We start from the raw sequence: 20,227 nt of genomic DNA on the forward strand, positions 1-20,227 counted from the left end.
TCTCACCTTAAATGTATCAGGCATTTCAACCCCCAGGACAAATATATCGTCTGTCCACTCTATCTATTCCTCCCGTAATCTAATAAACGTCCATCCAGTCTCACCCCAGCCTGCCCCGCTCTGGAGAAAACAACACAAGTTTGTCTAGCCTCTCGTTATAACTTATGCCTTCTAATCCAGGCAGTGTCCTGGTAAACCTCTTCTGCGCCCTCTCCAAAGCCCCGACATCCTTCCGAGAATGGGGGGCGACCAGAACTGTATGAAACACTCCAGATGTGGACTAACTAGTTTTATAAAACTGTGTTACGAACTGTGACGTTTTAGAAACGAACCAGCAGCAATAGAGTTCACACTGGAGTCTGGTTTTGATGTTAAAACCACTCTCTTTATTAGTATCTACTTATAATATAGAAACTTAAACGAAATAAAGTTAACTGTGTTAAGTGTATATATGTGTAAATATAACTCCCAGACTATCGAGCTTGAGGGAACAAAGCTCAGAATCTTGAGATGGTAAAGTAGGAAAGTTCAGTAATCCACGGAATAAATGATCGTCGGGAGATATTTGTGATCCAGGGTGAAACGTAGAGAAAAGGCCGTTACTTCAAAATAACCGTCGACCAAGTTCTTATCCGTTGAATCGTCCACATACGAGTTATCAGCGAAAGTGACCTGTCACAGGAATACCGTCTTCCAGCGGTTACCACACAACCTTCCCAGGCAAGGGTTAATACAAGATATTCCGAAACCCACTCCTATGGATTATACGAAGTGACAGCCACACACGTTCGTTGTGGTTCTGTGTGCCGATTATCAACCCACTCTCGTGGACATAGGAGAGTTCCAAGCCTCAGATGCGACTAACTGAAGCGATCAGCTTTTCCAGTCTCTCTCTCTCTCTCTCTCTCTCTCTCTCTCTCTCTCTCTCTCTCTCTCTCTCTCTCTCTCTCTCTCTCTCTCTCTCTCTCTCTCTCTCTCTCTCTCTCTCTCATGGTTCAGTCCACAGTCAGCGCTGTCAGCCTGTGACTGACGTCATAGTCCCGCCTCCTCACGCCGGCGCTCTTAAGGAAACAGTCACAGTACGACCGCAGGCTCGTAACAGCTGCAACACAACTTCCCAACTTTTGAACTCAATGCTTCAACTAATAAAGACAACCATGCCATTTGCCTTCTTAACCTCCCGGTCAATCTGTGCAGTCTCTTTCAGGGTGCGATGAACTTGGAGTCTGAGATCCCTCTGATCATCAACACTGTTCAGGGTTTTGCATTTAACAGTGTACTGTCTCATACATTCGACCTACCGAGCTGCCAAGATGATCATCACTAATCAAATCTCACTGAGATTTCTCAGATCCTGTTGAATTTATTGCCAAGTGCACAAGTACGGGAAGGTACAGGTACAGAGAAACACTGACTTGTGGCAGCATCACAGGCAAGTACATTCAGATAACACACGGAACATAAATTATACGATTCTCTGTCAGTAACAATCTATAAATATGTTTTTGTTAATAACGATATATAAAATACATTGTGTCATGATCAATATTAAAATGTGCATTTTGTGTCAATAACAGACTTGGAAATGTTGAATTTGGTCCCTGTCTCCATTCCTCCTGAAATCCACAACCAGCTCCTGTGTTTTTGTCACAATGAGGGAGAGGTTGTTTTCTTGACACCACTGTGTCGGGGTGATGACTTCTTCTCTGTAGGCTGCCTCGTTATTATTTGAGATCAGGCCAGTCAGTGTAGTGTCGTCAGCAAATTTAATTAGCAGATTGGAGTTGTGGGTGGCAACGGAAGTCATGGGTGCACAGAGAGTAAAGGAGGGGGCAAGGAGACAACCCTGTGGGGTATGTGTGCTGAGGGTCAGAGAGACAGAGGTGAGGGAGCCCACTCTTACCACCTGCCGGCGATCTGTCAGGAAGTCCAGGATCCAGCTACACAAGGCAGGGTGAAGGCCGAGGTCTCTGAGCTTCTTGTCGATACTTCATGCCTTCGTACGGCTGCTGCTCTGCCCATGACTGCAAGGAACTGCAGAGAACTTTGGAGAACAGAGAACATCAGAGAAACAAGCCTCCCCTCCATGGACTCTCCCTACACTTCCCCTGCCTCGGAAAAGCAGGCCATGTACTCAAACATCCTCACAACCTGGACATTCTTGCTGCAAACCCGCTCTCCCATCGGGGAAGAGATACAAAAGCCTTAAAGCGCGAACCACCCGGCTCAAGGACGGCTTCCTGTCTGTGATTATTAGCCAAATGAATGATAAAATGTACTCGGCCTCACAATGTAACTCGACGTGACCCTGCACCATATGTCTATCTGCACTGCACATTCTCTGCAGCCATAATGCTTTGTCACAGTTATTGTTTTGTCGTTTTCATTTTTTTTCATTTTTATAATTTTTTTATAGGTACATAATCTTCTACAGCTATAAAATTATACAAAACTTCAATAGATTAATATGTATACAATTAATAAAGCTGAAAGAACTGATCGTAAAATATAATATTGGAAATATATATATAAAAGGGAAAAAAAGAACCCCTTCTAACTAGGAAAAAAAAACACTAACTACATAAGTAACACACATTTGACCATCATCTAAATATGAAAATAAGAAACATCAACCGTCATTTCATATTTATAAAAAAATAAAATTGGAAGGAAACCATATAGCGTAATTCAAATTAAATGATAATATTTGGCAAAAGAACCCCAACTTCCCTCAAAATCGAATAGAGGATCAAAAGTTCTACTTCTAATTTTTTTCCAAACTAAGACATAACATTCCTTGCGAAAACCATTCAATTAATGTAGGGGAAGAAATATCTTTCCATTTTAATAAAATAGCCCTTCTTGTCAGTAGTGTAACAAATGAAATTACAGGTCGATCTGAAGATGAAATACCCTGAATATGATGTGGAACTATTCCAAATAGAACAGTCAATCTATTAGGTTGTAAACTAATTTTCAGAGCTTTATAAATTGTACAAAATAAAGATTTTCAAAACGATTTTAATGAAGAATATGACCTGAACATATGTGACAAAGTAGCTACTTTAGTTTCACATCTATCACAGCATTGGTCTATAGTAGGAAATATTTCAGATAGTCTCTCCTTTGTTAAATAATAATCGTGAACAATTTTAAATTGAATGAAACAATGGTTGGCACATACAGAAGAAGAATTTACGTTTTTCAAAACTCGAAGCCAGTCTTCATTAACAAAGGTTAAGTTCTCTCTCACAATATTGTTTAATCTTTAGTGATACGTTCTCTTTTTGTAATAAAAACAAATTATAAATTCTGCTAATGGAATCTTTCACTAAGGGATTCAATTTCAAAATGATATCGAACAAATCAGATTCTTGTAAATATGGAAACTTAGGTAAACATTGTTGTAAAAAATGTTTCACCTGAACGTATTGCAAAAAATGTGTATGAGCGAGAGAAAATTTATTAGTTAACTCTTCAAAGGATCCTTTTATTTTTCCATAGGAGAAAAAATGGGGTCAGTTGTTGAAGGTTTAAATGAAAAGTTTCGATATAAAAACTAGACAACTTAAATTGTTCAAAATTTTTTTTAAAAAACGAAACTGAACCCAAATCCGTAGGGGTTGTTTAATAACCGGGTAAAGATTTAAATTTGGAATTTTAGAGAGCTGTAAAGGTAATGGAGCTCCTAAAATTTAAGTTAAATAAAATTGTTTCAGAACTTTTAATTCCAAATCAACCCATAATGATTTTTGGGTATTATCAACCCAATATAACCAAAAACATAATTGTCTAATATTCACAGCCCACTAATACCGTCTTAAATTAGGAAGTTCAAGTCAACCATTTTTTTAGATTTTTGTAAATGATACTTATTAATTCTTGGACTTTTATTGTTCCAAATAAAGGAAGAAATAAGAGAGTCAATTTGATCGAAAAAAAAATTAGTTAAAAAGATAGGTATATTTTGGAAAATATATAAAAATCTAGGTAAAATCATCATTTTCACAGCGTGAATACGACCTATTAAAGAAAAAATACGTGGATTCCATCTAGAAAATAGTTGTTTCATGGAGTCCATTAAAGGAACTACATTCGCTTCATAGAGATCTTTATGTTTTTTAGTAATTATAATACCTAAATATCTAAAGGTATTAACAATTTTAAAAGGAATATCATTATATATACTAACAGTGACATTTAATGGAAACAATTCACTTTAATTCAAGTTAAGTTTATATCCTGAAAGTTTACTAAAATCTTTAAGTGTTTCCAAAAGATTAGGAATTGATTCCTCAAGATTTGAAATAAAAACCAAAAGATCATCTGCATAAAGAGAAATCTTTATGGCTTATGGTTCCATTCATAGAGATACCGAGAATATTTTTAGTTTCACGTAGTGTTATAGCTAAAGGCTCCAATACAAGATTAAATAATAAAGGGGTTAATGGACATTCCCGTCTAGTGCCACGAGAAACTGAGAAAAAAGAAGAGCTGTAGTTATTAGTAATGACAAGCTCAAGGACGGCTTTCTGTCTGTGTCTATAAGCCAAATGAATGATAAAATGGTCTCGGCCTCACAATGTAACTCGACGTGACCCTGCACCATATGTCTATCTGTACTGCACTTTCTCTGCAGCCATAATGCTTTGTTACAGTTATTGTTCTGTCGTATTTCAGCTCAATGTACTGTTGTGATGTATTGATTTGTGTGGATGGTACGTCAGGGAAGATTTTCACTGTAGCTCAGTACGTGATGATAATAAACAAATTCCCCATTTTAATTGTGTGGAAATATTAGACAGACTGAGCTTCTGCTCTGGAACCGCAGAAGAAAACTGAACTGTTGTCATTTCTGAGGAATGCAAGTAAATAGAAAAGGCTTCAATCTCTCATTATGATCTGCGGTAACAGGGATCAGGTGACCGGTAATGTGTCTCCCATATCAATATCAGAATCAGGTTTAATAGCACCGACATATGTCATGAAATTCGTTGTCTCTGCGGCAGCAGTAGAACCTAATTGATAACCATAGATTTTAACAATTATGTTTTAATATAAGAATATAAATATTACATAGTTAAATTATATAAATAGTACAAAATTTAAAAAAACGATGTAATAATCTATTTTAATTGTGTGGAACTATTTGACTGACTGGGTTGTTGCTTTGGAAGAAGTGGAGTGAAGCTTAACTAAACTGTACACATTTATGAGAAGCTCAGAGAAATAGAAAAGGCTAAATTCTCACATAAATGGGTCAGACACCTAGAAACATTGGCAGCACTTCAGCAGATAAAAACAGTGAATGGAACATGCTGAAAATATTGCAGAAAAAAAAACATATTGTCCACTACAACGAGAGGACGTGACAGATCCGGATCTCACTGCCTTGTCTGAACGGGGAAAGATGAAGCTACACGTACACGTAGAGCAGTGACCCGCAGATGCTGCAGATCTGCCGAAAACGTGTACAGGAAACGGGACCACGTGGCCGCTTTCTTCTCCCACCCCCAGACACATGTCCAGTTACCCACTACTCCGTGGAAAGAAGCAAAATTCCCGCTCACATCTCCTCTCACCTTAAATGTATTAGACATTTCAACCCCCATGAAAAATATATTGTCTGTCCACTCTATCTATTCCTCTCGTAATGTTATAAACGTCCATCTAGTCTCACCCCAGCCGGCGCCGCTCTGGAGAAAACAACACAAGTTTGTCCAGCCTCTCGTTATAGCTCATGCCCTCTAATCCAGGCAGTATCCTGGTAAACCTCTTCTGCGCTCTGTCCAAAGCCTCGACATCCCTCCGAGAATGGGGGCGACCAGAACTGTATGAAACACTCCAGATGTGGTCTAACTAGTTTTATAAAACTGTGTTTCGAACTTAAACTTTTTAGAAACGAACCAGCAGCAATAGAGTTCACACTGGAGTCTGGTTTTGATGTTAAAACCACTCTCTTTATTAGTATCTACTTATAATATAGTAACTTAACGAAATAAAGGAAAGTTAACAGTGTTAAGTGTATATATGTGTAAATATAATTCCCAAACTATCCAGACTGAGGGAACAAAGCTTAGAGTCTTGAGATGGCAAAGTAGGAAAGTTCAGTAATCCACGGAATAAATGATGGGAGAGAGATATTTGTAATCCAGGGTGAAACGTAGAGAAAAGGCCGTTACTTCAAAATAACCGTCGACGAAGTTCTTATCCGTTGAATCCGTCCACATACGAGTTATCAGCGAAAGTGACCTGTCATGGAATACCGTCTTCCAGGGGTTATCACACAGACATACCCAGGCAAGGGTTAACACAAAATATTCCAAAATCCACTCCTATGGATTATACGAAGTGACAGCCACACACATTCGTTGTGGTTCCGTGTACCGATGGTCAACCCACTCTTGTGGGCATAGGAGAGTTCGAAGCCTCAGCTGCGACTAACTAAAGCTATCAGCTTTTCTAGTCTCTCTCTCTCTCTCTCTCTCTCTCTCTCTCTCTCTCTCTCTCTCTCTCTCTCTCTCTCTCTCTCCCTCTCCCGACTGCCTGTCTGCAGATCGCTCTCTCTCTCTCTTATGGTTCAGTCCACAGTCAGCGCTGTCAGCCTGTGACTGACGTCATAGTCCCGCCTCCTCACGACGCCGGCGCTCTTAAAGAAACAGTCACAGTACGACCGCAGGCTCGTAACAGCCGCAACACAACTTTCCGACTTTTGAACTCAATGCTTCAACTAATAAAGACAACCACGCCATTTGCCTTCTTAACCACCTGATCAATCTGTGCAGTCTCTTTCGAGTTACGAGCAGGAGGAGGAAGAGGAACCAGACCAGCAGGATGTGGCTATAAATGAAAGATGAGAAACATTTGGAAACTGGTTAATTGAAAAACAAAATGGTTAATTTCTACAAAACATTGCAGGTAATCAGCAGATCAGGCAGCAAATGTGGAGAGGAAGAAATGGGCAGCATTTAATCCGAGCCCCTTCAGCATGTCTAGACTGTGTACTCCTCTGCTTAGTTGCAGCCTGAACTGCAGAGCTCCTCCAGTATTGTGTGTGTGTGCGTCTTTGTATTTCCAGCAACTGCAGAATCTCTTTTGTTTCAGATCTGCATTTGTAAGAGGATTGTACTTTGGCATTAGATACACGAAATGCCTGTTGATATTTAGTGTATCGTTTATGGGAGCTGCTTTCTGCGTTAAGAAAGCTGCTGAGTTTTCTACACACAAAAAAAAACTAAGATATGGACATGGAACAGGTGCTTGCAGAAATTTTTAATGGCACCATGATTACCCATAAAGCCGCGCGATTAAAATTTCTCTGCCGTTTGAAGCACCGATCAAATGCGCAGGCGCAGGGTTGCTGCCGTCTCCGATAACTACGCATGCGTGCAGTATACAAAATGTCGGGAGGAGCGGAAAGGTAAGGGCTTTTTTGGCTCTAATTGAGTGACAATTGCTGTGAGAACTGTGGCCCGTAAACACGGCACAGGCAAGGTCTTTTTCCTCTCTCTCAGCCCCACGATCCGTACACCGGCCCCGGGGAGCTTCCGGCTAATCAGGGAACGGGAGCAGTTAGATCTCACAGACAGAGCTGAGCTCCAGCAATCTGAATGCAAGGATTAGGAATTCGGAAAAAAGAGAACAAAATCTTTCTATCAGCTGTTGAGAAAATCACCTTTGCTCTATCTCCAACCGCAGCAAGAGAATATCTGCAGCTGCTGTAAATCCAAGCAACACACACAAAATGACGGAGGAACTCAGCATTAGTACTCTTTCCCATAGATGCTGTCCGGCCTGCTGAGTTCCTCCAGCATTTTGTGTGTGTTGCTTGTTCTGCCTGCTCTTGCTCTGGACTTTTCTGCCCATGAGAACATGTTCTGTCCAATTCTCTCTGGGCACATAATAATATCAAACACTGGGCTTTCACATCACAAATGTGCCAGACTCCAATGAGACAGAGTACTGCCCTTCCCTTCATATTCGTTGGCATTGTCATCACCGAGTTCTTCACTGTCCGTAACTTGAGGGAGGGTTCAGGGGAAATATTTATGTACAGTACAGAAACTGGTGTGACCTGTGTATATTGTGGTAATGCAAAAGTTGTTGGATAATTTGCAAGTGGGAAGAAGAGGAGTGATATTTGGAAGTACAACTTTTTGAAGCACCATTTAGCAAGAAAATTGCATACAGTGATAGGCACCCCTGGTCAAAATTTCTGTTCCTGTGAATAGCTAAACGAGTAAAATGATGACTTGATTTCCATCCTCTTTTCATCTTCAGCTTTTTTACAGATGGTGCGATGTGTGCTTCAAGAACTTGCTGGTATTGAATTGAATTAATTTTTCCCTCTACCAGTGAAACGTTCCCCGTGCCACTGGCTGCAACACAAGCCCAAAGCATGGTCGATCCATCCCCATGGTTAACAGTTAGAGAGGTGTTCTTTTCATGAAATTCTGCACCCTTTTTTTTCTCCAAACATACTTTGCTCATTGTGGCTAAAAAGTTCTTTTTTTAACTTCATCAGTCCACAGGACTTGTTTCCAAAATGCATAAGGCTTGTTTAGATAACACACACAAAATGCTTGTGGAACACAGCAGGCCAGGCAGCATCTATAGGGAGAAGCACTGTCGACGTTTCAGGCCGAGACCCTTCGTCGTTTCGCTTGTTTAGATGTTCCTTTGCAAACTTCTGACGCTGAATTTTGTGGCAAGGGCACAGTAAAGGTTTTCTTCTGATGACTCTTCCATGAAGGTCATATTTGTACAGGTGTCCCTGCACAATAGATCAGTGCACCACCACTTCAGAGTCTGCTGAATATTACTGAAGGTCTTTTGCAGTCAAACAGGGGTTTTGATTTCCCTTTCTAGCAATCCTACGAGCAGTTCTCGCAGAAGGATTTCTTGGTCTTCTAGACCTCAACTTGACCTCCACTGTACCTGTTAACTGCCATTTCTTAACTACATTACGAACTGACGTAATGGCTACCTGAAAATGCTTTGCTATCTTCTTATAGTCTTCTCCTGCATCATGCATTTTAATTTTCAGAGTGCTAGGCAGGGGCTTAGAGGAGTCCATGGCTGCTGATTGTTGGGACAAGGTTTGTGGAGTCAGGGTATTTATAAAGTTTTGAAATTTGCAACACCTGGCTTTTTCTGATGAAGATTGTGAACAAGCATAGCCCTAACCATCTAATTAAGGTCTGAGACCTTGGTAAAAATTATCTGACAGCTGAAATCTCTTGGGGTTCCCAAACTTTTGCATGGTGCTCCTTTCCTTTTTTTCCACTCTGAAATTGTAAAAACAAAAAATAATACACTAATCTTGCTTAATATGTTGAAAAGAATGTTTCATCTTTAACTTTATGACTTTTGGAGATCAGTTCATCTTCCACTCAGTTAACTATTAAGAATAACAGAAATTTTGACCGGGGTGCCCAAACTTTTGCCTACCAATGTATATACGGTGTGCAAAAGCACTGGCGAGAAAATCCTTCAGTACTGCTACAGGCCTGTTACATAGGCTGTGTGAGAGTGAAGATGAAGTCGGTGAAACCCAGAGGAGATCAAAGTGCTTATTGACAGTGACTTGCTAGCTGTAGAAATCAATACCTCTCTATATAAAATTCAGTGTGCACATGTTGTTCTCACTGGGCAAAAATTTGCACAGCACAAGGTTTTTGTGCACACTGGTGATTACAAATTGGAGGGGACATTGGTGGGAAGGTGGGGAGACCTCCAGTGTCCCTGATGTCCTCACCTACAAGATGTGCATCCAGCTGCAGCTTGTAATCCAGCACGTTAAGGAGTTGGATCTTGAAATGGATGAATTCCGGATCAGCCGGGAGTGGGAGGGGGTGATAGAAATGACAGAAAGAGAGGTGTGTTACATCGAGGTGCAGGACACAGGAAACTGGGTGAGAGTCAGGAAGGGGAATGAGGTTAAACAGCCATCGTAGAATACTCCTGTGGCCATCCCCCACAACAATAGGTGGACCACTTTCGAAACTGTTGGGGGAGGGATTATCTGGCAGAGGTAAGTCAAAGATGTGATAGGGGATTCGATAGTTAGGGGAACAGAACTAGAAGGGGACTAATATCCTAGTGGTAAGGCTTGCAAGTGCTAGTGGGGTATTTAAAGTTCCAGGTAGGGAGGAACCAGAATGACAGAACAGATAATGGAGGGGGTGAATGGAATTGAATTGACTTTAATACTTATATCCTTCATATACATGAGCAGTAGAAATATTTACATTAAGTCTCTGTCTAAATGTGCAATGTGCAATTTATGGTAATTTATAATGAATAGTATGTACAACAGGACAGTCAACATAACATAGAAATACAGTTGTATCAGCACGAATTAATCAGTCTGATGGCCTGGTAGAAGAAGCTGTCCCAGAACCTGCTGGTCCTGGCTTTTATGCTGCGGTACCATTTCCCAGATGGTAGCAGCTGGAGCAGTTGCTGGTTGGCTTGACTGGGATCCCCATTGACCCTTCGGGTCCTCTTTACAGCCCTGAATAGTGGGAAGTTCACATCTACAGATGCACTGGGCTGTCCGCACCACTCTCTGCAGAGTCGTGCAATTGAGGGAAGTACAGTCCCCATACCAGGCAGTGACACAGCCAGTCACAATGCTCTCAATTGTGACCCTGTAGAAATTTCTTAGGATGTAGGTCCCCATTTCAAACTTTTCAATGCTCTGAGGTGAAAGAGGCACTGTTGTGTTTTTTTCCACCACACAACCAGTATGTATGGACCATATATTATGATATTGTAGCCATTGCTGGGACTTGGTTCCAGCCAATAGTCTGAGGAATATAGAAGAACAAATCTTTCTCCAGTGATCACAGAACATGCTAAGAAACAAAGGTTGATATATTAAGTGATTTTAATTTTCCATATATTGATTGAGACTCCCATACCATAAAAAGACTATTGGGGTAGAGTTTGTCAAATGTGCCCTTAATCGGGACGTAGAATTCCCAATGTAGAAGTTGCATATGCAATTGCGTGTGCAATAAACTATCAGGAAATGATCCGGGGCTGTTGACAGAAATTAGTGATCATAATGCCATGAGATTCAAAGTAAATATGGAAAAAGAGAGGTCTGGACCATGGGTTGAGATTCTAAATTGGAGAAAGGTCAATTTTGATGGCGTCAGAAAAGATCTGCCAAGTGTGGATTGGGACAAGCTGTCTTCTGGCAAATTATGATAATTTGCTAATTTATAATTTTACTAATTTGATAATTTATGATAATTACCATAATTAGTTGGTGAGTGGGAGTTCTTCAGAAGTGAAATTTTGATGATGCAGAGTTTGTAGGTGCCTGCAAAACTAAAAGTTGAAAGATAACTGGTGCAGGGAACCTTGGTTTTCAAGAGATATCGAGGCCCTGGATATTTTGCTCCTCTCAATGCCTCAGACTGAAGGGTGCTACAATATCATAATTCCACACCGTGAGCTCATCCGACAATTTTTTCAGTTGTCTTCTCTTGGTTTCTAAAAGCTTCCCAATAGTTTCTGCTCTTTTGTTTGCCCTCTCTTTGGCTTTTATGGTGGCTTTGGCTTCTCATTTCAGCCACGGTTGTGTCCTTCTGCCTTTCCAATGCTTCCAGTTCTTTGGGATATATCTACCACGCACCTCCCGAGTTGCTCCCAGAAACTCCAGCCATTACTGCTCCGTCGTCATTCCTACCAGATTCCCCTTCCTGTCAAGTTTGGCCAGCTTTTCTGTCACAGAAACATGGAGAAGGTCAGAACAGAAACAAGCCCACTCTGTACGATCAGAATGGTAATCTATACGGGAGACAAAATAGATGGGGGAGGTTTAAAATAGTAGTTTAGCATCTGTATTTGCTCAGGAGATGGACACAGGTGAGGCAAGGCAGCATCAACTTCATGGACCCTGTACACATTACAGAGGTGGAGGTGTTTGCTGTCTTTAGGCAAATTAGCGTGGATCAATCCCCAGGGCCTGACAAGTTGTTCCCCAGGACCCTGCGGAAGACAAGTGCAGAAATTATTGGGGCCCAAGCACAGATATTTAAATCATCCTTAGTGACAGGTGAGGTACTGCAGGATTGGAGGACAGCCGATGTTGTTCCACTGTTCGAGAAGGGCTCTGAGGAGAAACGAGAAAATGTTACGTTTGTGAGCTTGAGATCAGTAGTGGGAAAGTTATTAGAACGTATGTGCAGGAACCGGATATATAAGTATTTGGATCGATTTGGACTGATTAAGGATAGACAGCATGGTTTTGTGCATGGTAGGTCATGTCTGACCAGTCTTATAGAGTCTCTCGAGGAAGTTATCAGGAAAGTGGATGAAGACAAGGCAGTGGACGTTGTCTACATGGACGTCAGCAAGGCACTTGACAAAGTCTCATATGGGAGGTTGGTCAAGAAGGTTCAGTCATTCAGCATTCAAGATTAGACAGTAAATTGGATGAGACACTATCTTTGGGAGAAGCCAGAGTGGGGTAGCAGATGGTTGCCTCTCTGACCGGAGGCCTGTGACTAGTGGTGTGCCACAGGGATCAGAGCTGGATCTGTTGTTGTTTGTCATCTATATCAGTAGTCTGGATGATAAGATGGTTAGGGATCAGCAAATTTGTGGATGAAACCGAGACTGGGGATTCAGCGGACTGCAAGAAGACTATCATGGCTTGCAGTGCGAACTGGACCAGGTGGAAATATGGCTTGAGAAATGGAAAATGGAATTCAATGCAGACAAGTGCGAGGTGTTGCATGTTGGTGAGACCTACCAGGGTGGGTCTTACACAGTGACTGGTAGGACATGGAGGAGTGTTGTTGAGGAATGGGATCTGGGAATACAGGTTTATATCTCACTGAAACTGGTGTCACAGTTCGATAGGGACGGAAAGAAAGATTTTGTCACATAGTCCTTCATAAACCAAAGTACTGAATGGTATGTTATGTTGACTTTGTACAAGACATTGGTGAGGCCTAATTTGGAGTATTGAGTGCAGTTTTGGTCAGCAACCTACAGGAAAGATGTCAAGACTTTGAAAGAGTTCAGAGAAAATTCACAAGGATGTTGTCAGGTCTGGAGGACTTGGGTTATAAGGAGAGATTGAACAAGCCAGGACTTTATTCCTTGGAATGTAGAAGATTGAGGGGAGATTTGATGGAGTTATATGACTATTTAGAGGTTTATAGATAGGGTAAAAGCAAGCTGGCTTTTACCACTGAGATGGGGTGCGACTACAACCAGAGGCCATGGGTTAAGGGTGAAAGGTGAAATGTTAAGGGAAACATGAGGGGAAACTTCTGCCGGGTGAGTTTCCAAAGAGATCACCAGCTCATAACCCAGCACGGATGGAAAGCGTGCAGGGGAACCAGCTGGATTCGAACTCAGGAGCTTTCATCCCGAAGTCTGGCTTTGATGCCACTACGCCACCAGCCAGGTCAGGAGATATTGACATGGCATTGAAACTGTGGCACTTTAAATGAACATTACATAAAGGAAAACCCCAGCTGCACGTCAACAAAGGCTATTTGCGTGAGAGGGTTTCTGTTACTGTGGGGCCAGGCACCCTTTCAGCTCAATGGGAAGAGGGAATAATTCAAATGGACAGAGTCAAACAGAGCCAAGTCACAGATTGGAGATGGCATAAGTGCCCCATTCTTACAGAACATCAGAGGGTTTGAGGGTCATTCCAGATACCAGCACTGTGCCCAGTTAGAAGGAGAATTCGCTCTCCAATGTGTTGAACTTTACTGTAACAGTGTGATGTCAGATCACACCTTGGCAACTCAAGTGATCTCATCTCAAATGTTGTCCTTCACCCACTGATGGATTTTTAAATCTTTTTACAGGTTAAAATCGACAAGGAATTTGTCTATGGGAATTCAAACACAACACACCAGTTGTGCTGTCTCTGTCTAGATATTTAAGGAGCAAGAGATTCAACCAGCCATCCTTCCTGCTCAGACTGTGGGGAGGGATTCACTCGGTCATCTGACCAACTGACACGTCTGTCATTTTACACAGGGGAGAGGCCGTTCACCTGCTCAGACTGTGAGAATGGATTCACTCGGTAATCTCAACTGAAGGTTCACGCTGGGCAAGGTCATTCATCTGTTCTGTGTGTGGGAAGGGGTTCAGTCAGTTTTCCCACCTGTGGGCACACCAGTCAGTTCACACTGGGCAGAGGCTGGTCATCTGCTGAATTTCTGGGGATGGATTCACTCAGTCATCTGGCCTAATGGCTCACCAGCGAGTTCACAACGGGCAGCGGCTGTTCGCCTGCTCAGAATGTGGGAAGGGATTCACTTGCTCATCTAAACTGAAGGTACATCAGCGTGTTCACACTGGGGAGAGGCCGTTCACCTGCTCAGACTGTGGGAAGGGATTCACTTGCTCATCCACACTGAAGGCACACCAGCGAGTTCACACTGGGGTGTGGCCGTTCACCTGCTCAGAATGTGGGAAGGGATTCAGTCAGTCATCTGATCTACAAAAACACCACCGAGTTCACACTGGGGAGAGGCCGTTCATCTGCTCAGACTGTGGGAAGGGATTCAGTCATTCATCCACCCTACACAGTCACCAACGAGTTCACACTGGGGAGAGGCCATTCACCTGCTCAGAATGTGGGAAAGGATTCAGTCATTCATCGACCCTACACAGACACCAGCGAGTTCACACTGGGGAGAAGCCATTCACCTGCTCAGAATGTGGGAAGGGATTCACTCAGTCATCTGATCTACAAAACCACCAGCGAGTTCATACTGGGGAGAGGCCATTCACCTGCTCAGTCTGTGGGAAGAGATTCACACAGTCGTCCAAACTATTGGCACACCAGTCAGTTCACACTGGGGAGCGGCCGTTCACCTGCTCAGACTGTGGGAAGGGATTCACGCTGTCAACTAATCTACTGAGACACCAGCGAGTTCACACTGGGTAGAGGCTAATCACCTGCTCAGACTTTGGGAAGAGATTCTCTCGGCCACCTTCACCAAATGTGCATCATTGTCAACTCAAACTGGAGTTTCAGGAAGGTATTAAGAAAGAGCAAGAATTCACTGGCAGAGAGGACGGAACCTACTGCCAGAACATTTGGGCAGAACCCGCAGCGTCACAGTAGCAGTCCGAGAGCAGCGTCACATCAGCAGCCAGGAGCAGCGTCACAACCTGCGGTAAGATGCCAAACTTTAAATAATTGTTGAGACTTTCAGGGAAAGGAGCACTGCTGTCACTGCGTTTGGGTTAACTCCGCCATCGGGATCATCGCACACAGGCACTTCTTGAAAACGGCACAAGGCTTAAGAAGAGCTCGCAAACGTTCGAGAGAGTTCACCCAGTTTGGAACCATAATGATCCAGTAGAGAAACGGAGGTGCAGCTCCGAAATCGTCTCCGAAGTCCGACAGGCAGCCAGTTTTTCATCTAATCCTAATGCTAAGGTGGATGCTAATGCTACTGCCTTATGACTAATCTTGACTAGACTAATAACTGACATGACTGATTATTTATGACTACTGACTAATAACTAAGAACTATGAGCTGCCAAACTTGCAAAAATAAAAATAAAAAAGGAAAAAGAAGGAAAGTTGTTTTGTCATTGAATAGAATCCGGTTAACCTGGAGTCCTGAAAAAGGAAGGAAATCAAGTTCAGATAAAACAACATCAAAGCATCACCAAAATTTGTACTCTCACCTGTGAACAGCCTGCAGAGGGAATCAAACATGTCTGATCAAGCTATTAGGAAATCGGTTGAGCAACTCAAGCTGGAGAGAATGACAGCAAAAAGATTGTTTTCTCGTCTGGCCAACAGCATTACCAGGACCTATGAAGACATGTCTGAAAGAGGAGCTCAGAGTGAGTTTCAATAAACTCACAATGGAAGCCGAGAGAGTCATGGAAGCCAATGATGATGCGGAGGCCGGACTCACTGCAGAACGGGAGGCGGAGCTGAACACAGAGAAAGTAGCTGTATCAACTGAACAGCAAAAAGCCGACCTGGCAAAGACGGCAAATGAGTGAGAGTTGAAACTAAAGGAAATCAGAATGCTGATCCAGGAGACTCTTTGGACCAACTTTGGAAATGTTGAGTGGCTCACAGTACCACAAGCAGCAGAGGATGAATGTGAAGATGTCGCTGCTGTACAACCCGATGGCCACCAGGAGGCGTATGGCTTCATGCTTAACCACCTGCAAGGACTGGTAAAGACAGCAAAGGAGGTGGGAACGATGGATCCCGCCAGGGGATCAGAAGCACCTTCAGAGTCGCCTAAAGGGGCTCGAACTCAACGTCCGCAAGTTGGTTTCCAAGAAGGCCCACTTCATACGGGCAAGGAGAAAGGAGGATGCTGAAAGACTAACACCGACAGCATTGGGCTTTTCCTCCAATTTTCCCATGCCAGCCATCAGACTGAAACCGACGTCCCTTCCCAAGTTTCCTGGCAGCAGACGTGATTTTCACAGGTGGAGAAAGGACTGGGAAGCACTCCAGAGGCAGGGAGAGCCGACCGCTTCAAGAGAGGTGAAAAAGGTTCAACTGCTGGACAGTCTTGACGACAAAGTCAGAAGAGACCTTCGCCTCAATACTTATAAAACTGCAGATGACATCTTCCGTGTTCTAGAAAACCGCTATGGAAATCGAGCGTGGAAATCGGAAGTGGGATAGTATTGGCGCAGCATGCGAGCCAAAATGCGCGGGTTGCGGCTGCGGAAACTGCCAGCCAGGCGGCAAAGGAATGACTCTTGCTGAAGAGAGGGAACTTGTATACAAATTCATATAAAATCAAAGCAATAGTGATAAGGGAGAAAGAAAGGCACGAACATTGACTTCTCTAACTTCCGTTAATGCCCCTCCTCCCCTTCTTACCCCATCCCTGACATACTTAGTTGCCCATCACTCTGCCTGTTCTCCATTTCCCTCTGGTGCTCCCCTCCCCCTTTCTTCCTCCCTAGGCCTCTGTCCCATGACCCTTTCCCTTCTCCAGCTCTGTATCACTTTTGCCAATCACCTTTCCAGCTTTCAGCTTCACTCCGCCCCCTCCTATCATTTCGCATTTCCCCCTCCCCCTCCTACTTTCAAATCTCTTAGTATCTTTCCTTTCTGTTAGTCCTGACGAAGGGTCTCGGCCTGAGACATCGACAGTGCTTCTCCCTATAGATGCTGCCTGGCCTGCTGTGTTCCACCAGCATTGTGTGTGTGTTGTTTGAATTTCCAGCATCTGCAGATTTCCTCGTGTTTGCACAATATACGAAGGATACTTCACATTATGGATCATATATACAAAAAAATAAAATCAAAGCAATAGTGATAAGCGTGTACGCTGAAAAGGCATTTGATTCGGTTAATTGGAATTTTCTTTACAGTTTTACATAGATTTGGTTTCCATAACAATTATTAAAACTATACAGGCACTATATGACAACCCTACCGCTAGGATTAAAATCAATGGATATTTATCAAATAGTCTTACCCTAGAAAGGGGCACAAGACAGGGTTGTGCATGGTCAGCACTACTCTTCGCATTATATCTGGAACCATTAGCTCAATACATCAGACAAAATGGGGAATTACTAGTAAAGGGACAGAGCATAAATTGGCTTGTTACGTGGATGACATTTTGATCTATCTAGGGCAACCAACATACTCTTTACCTGATTGATGCAATCCTTTGAACAATATGGTCAATTATCAGGATACAAGATCAACACAGATAAAACCCAATTACTTTCATATTACTATAGCCCACCAAGAGAAATTGAAAGTAGATATCCCTGGGCATGGCAAACAGAGTCTTTCAAATATTTGGGCATCATTATGCCAAAAGGTTAGGCAACATTATCAGAATGTAATTATCAGCCTTTATATAAAAAAAACATTAAGGAATATATAGCAAGATGGAACCTGATTCCTTTCTTTTAGTTTCAGTTCAAGGATTGAGTCTATTATAATGAATATACTGCCCATACTGTTATAGCTCTTTCAGCCCCTACCAATAGAGATTAATCAAAGTCAATTCAATGAACGGAACAAGATGTTATCAAGGTATATTTGGCAATGTAAAAGGCCTAGAGTTCATCTCAAAACTTTGCAATTAGCAAAGGAAAAGGGTGGATGCGGCCTAACTTCTCTTAGAGGTTATTACTTTGCAGCACAGTTGAGAGCTGTGATGTGCTGGAGCAACGCATCATATGACGCTCAATGGAAAAACATTGAGGAGCGGGTACTTCCCATCCCCATGCAAGCAATTTTGGCTGATAATAACTTGCAAAGGTACATAAATACTATTGATAATCCATGGGTGAAATTGACTCTTAAAATATGACAAACTACTATAAAAGAATATAATCTAGAGGGAGATACTGCAATTTTTCAATGGTGTGCATATGACTCGGATTTTACACGAAATAAATTGGATGCTAGATTTAAGGACTGGACAGCTAAAGGAATAACAGTTCTTTGCAACATAATAAAAGAAGGAACACTGTTCAGCTTTGAAATGTTGAAAGAGAAACATTTAGAAAAACAAGATTTTTATCAGTATTTATAGATGCGACAGTATGTTAATAGGATGCTTAAAATTGTAACCAAGGCAAGTACATGCATGATAGAGCTATTTAGTAAAGCATATAATTCAGATAACGGTAGTAGAATTATTTCAAGCATGTATAAGGGTTTGTCAAATCTTAAAACATATTTGACTTCATACATTAAAACAAAATGGGAGAAGCAAGGAGGGATAATTATATCTGAGGAAGAATGGACAATAATATGGAGGTATCAATGGAAGTGTACCAGTTCTCAGAAATGGAGGGAGTTCGGATGGAAAAACTTGATAAGATATTTTATTACACCCTCTCAGAAATTCCATTATGATTGTAACCTCCCTGTTTGCTGGAGAAACTGTGGAAATCGAAATGCAAATCATTATTAAATTTTTTATGACTGCCCTGTTATCAAAGACTATTGTAGGGGGATACACAATGGCATCTTTAAATGTGAAATACCCTTGGGGAGTAAGACCATATATTTTGGATATATACCTCAAGAATGGTTGAAAAAAGATAAATATTTAATGAATATATCGTTGGCGGCTGGTAAAAAGACTGTTACTAGGAAATGGTTATCACAGGAGAGCCCAACTTTAAATGCATGGATGGAAATTACAATGGACATTTACAAATTGGAGAAGATAATCATAATCTGGAACAATTTGATTCATACTGGGAAAAATAGTTTAACTACGTAATGCCTCATAGGCCTGATTTTATTCTCACAAATCAATGAATTTGCTGCAAAAAAAAACGTTATTTTTTCCTTTTGCTTGTTTTTTCTTTTACTCTTTTCTATAAGTGTATACCTCAGATAAATTCTATGCAGAGATTTGTGGCACATATAATTATATGATATATATCTACAATGTCTGAAATACATCTTCTGGAAATGTTTGATGATGAACTTCAATAAAAAAAACAAGAAAAAACAGTCAGATAAAACTTTTAAGTATATATTTTCATCAAAAATGAACAGAATTCAGCACTCCATGTGTGTATTTGCAATCGTGATAAGAAATACAGACCAGAAAACTTAAATGAGAGGCCAACTCAGAACAATAAATCATCACTCTGGAAGAAAACATTAACCAGTGAAATTAGTCTGACCCTCCATGGGAGACATCCCAACAATCTGAGTAGACTAGATGGTGACAAGGAAGCCTTGAGCACCTGACTGAGAGTTGGAGACCTCTTCCCAAAAAACAAAGGGGTTTCTTGCAGAAATACAGGACAAGATGTTTGACAAAAGGGGTAAAACATCAAAAGTACATGAAATATTAACAAACGTGGAAGTTAGTGCAGAAAATGCCAGAGAAATCAGACACAATCCAACACATTCCAGGATCCTGCAGCAGATTAACTCAATCTGATTACTTACAAAGGTACAAACAAATGGCAAATATCATTCACCAAAATCTTGCTTTAAAATACAAACTCATGAATGCCCTCCATCACTTCATAAAGGTACCATAATACAAGCCCGATACAGTTTTAGTGTCAAAATCTTGCAAATTAGATGATAATCAATAAATTATTTCAGATAGTACAATACATAAAAACCATCCGGATATAATATTACAGGATAAACAAACAGGAACAACTCCCCCAACAGATAAAACCATTCCCAACACACAAGTGTTCTTCAACCAGTGGAGCACCTCACCACAGGTATTGTTTGTGTCAT

The 20,227-nt window shown here is 41.6% G+C and overlaps 2 protein-coding genes across 5 annotated transcripts in view; one reads left to right on the forward strand and one right to left on the reverse strand.

The window, feature by feature from the left end:
- Nucleotides 1-6,705: 6,705 nt before the first annotated feature.
- Nucleotides 6,706-20,227, reverse strand: part of LOC140721559 (uncharacterized) — a 28,023-nt gene continuing 14,501 nt past the window's right edge. Inside the window, exon 4 of one of the 3 annotated variants that reach the window (XR_012097402.1) lies at nt 6,706-6,840. The gene's annotated coding sequence lies outside the window, so the exon portion shown is untranslated. The other 2 variants (XR_012097404.1, XR_012097403.1) reach the window with 2 other exon arrangements.
- LOC140721561 (uncharacterized) lies at nt 7,378-15,073 on the forward strand. 2 transcript variants are annotated; one of them, XM_073036383.1, is made up of 2 exons: nt 7,378-7,420; nt 13,845-15,073. In XM_073036383.1, the coding sequence occupies exon 2, from the start codon at nt 14,234-14,236 to the stop codon at nt 14,933-14,935; it is 702 nt and encodes a 233-aa protein (XP_072892484.1). In that variant the 5' UTR covers nt 7,378-7,420; nt 13,845-14,233; the 3' UTR covers nt 14,936-15,073. The 2 variants fall into 2 exon arrangements, with proteins under 2 accessions (XP_072892484.1, XP_072892485.1); XM_073036384.1 differs by lacking the exon at nt 7,378-7,420 and adding an exon at nt 11,704-11,797.

The sequence above is a fragment of the Hemitrygon akajei genome, unplaced genomic scaffold (assembly GCF_048418815.1).
Source record: "Hemitrygon akajei unplaced genomic scaffold, sHemAka1.3 Scf000057, whole genome shotgun sequence".
Classification (NCBI taxonomy): domain Eukaryota; kingdom Metazoa; phylum Chordata; class Chondrichthyes; order Myliobatiformes; family Dasyatidae; genus Hemitrygon; species Hemitrygon akajei.

Excerpts from the sequence above, each read along its gene's own strand:
- LOC140721561 (XM_073036383.1), top strand. The coding sequence starts at position 14,234 with ATGGCTCACCAGCGAGTTCACAACGGGCAGCGGCTGTTCGCCTGCTCA.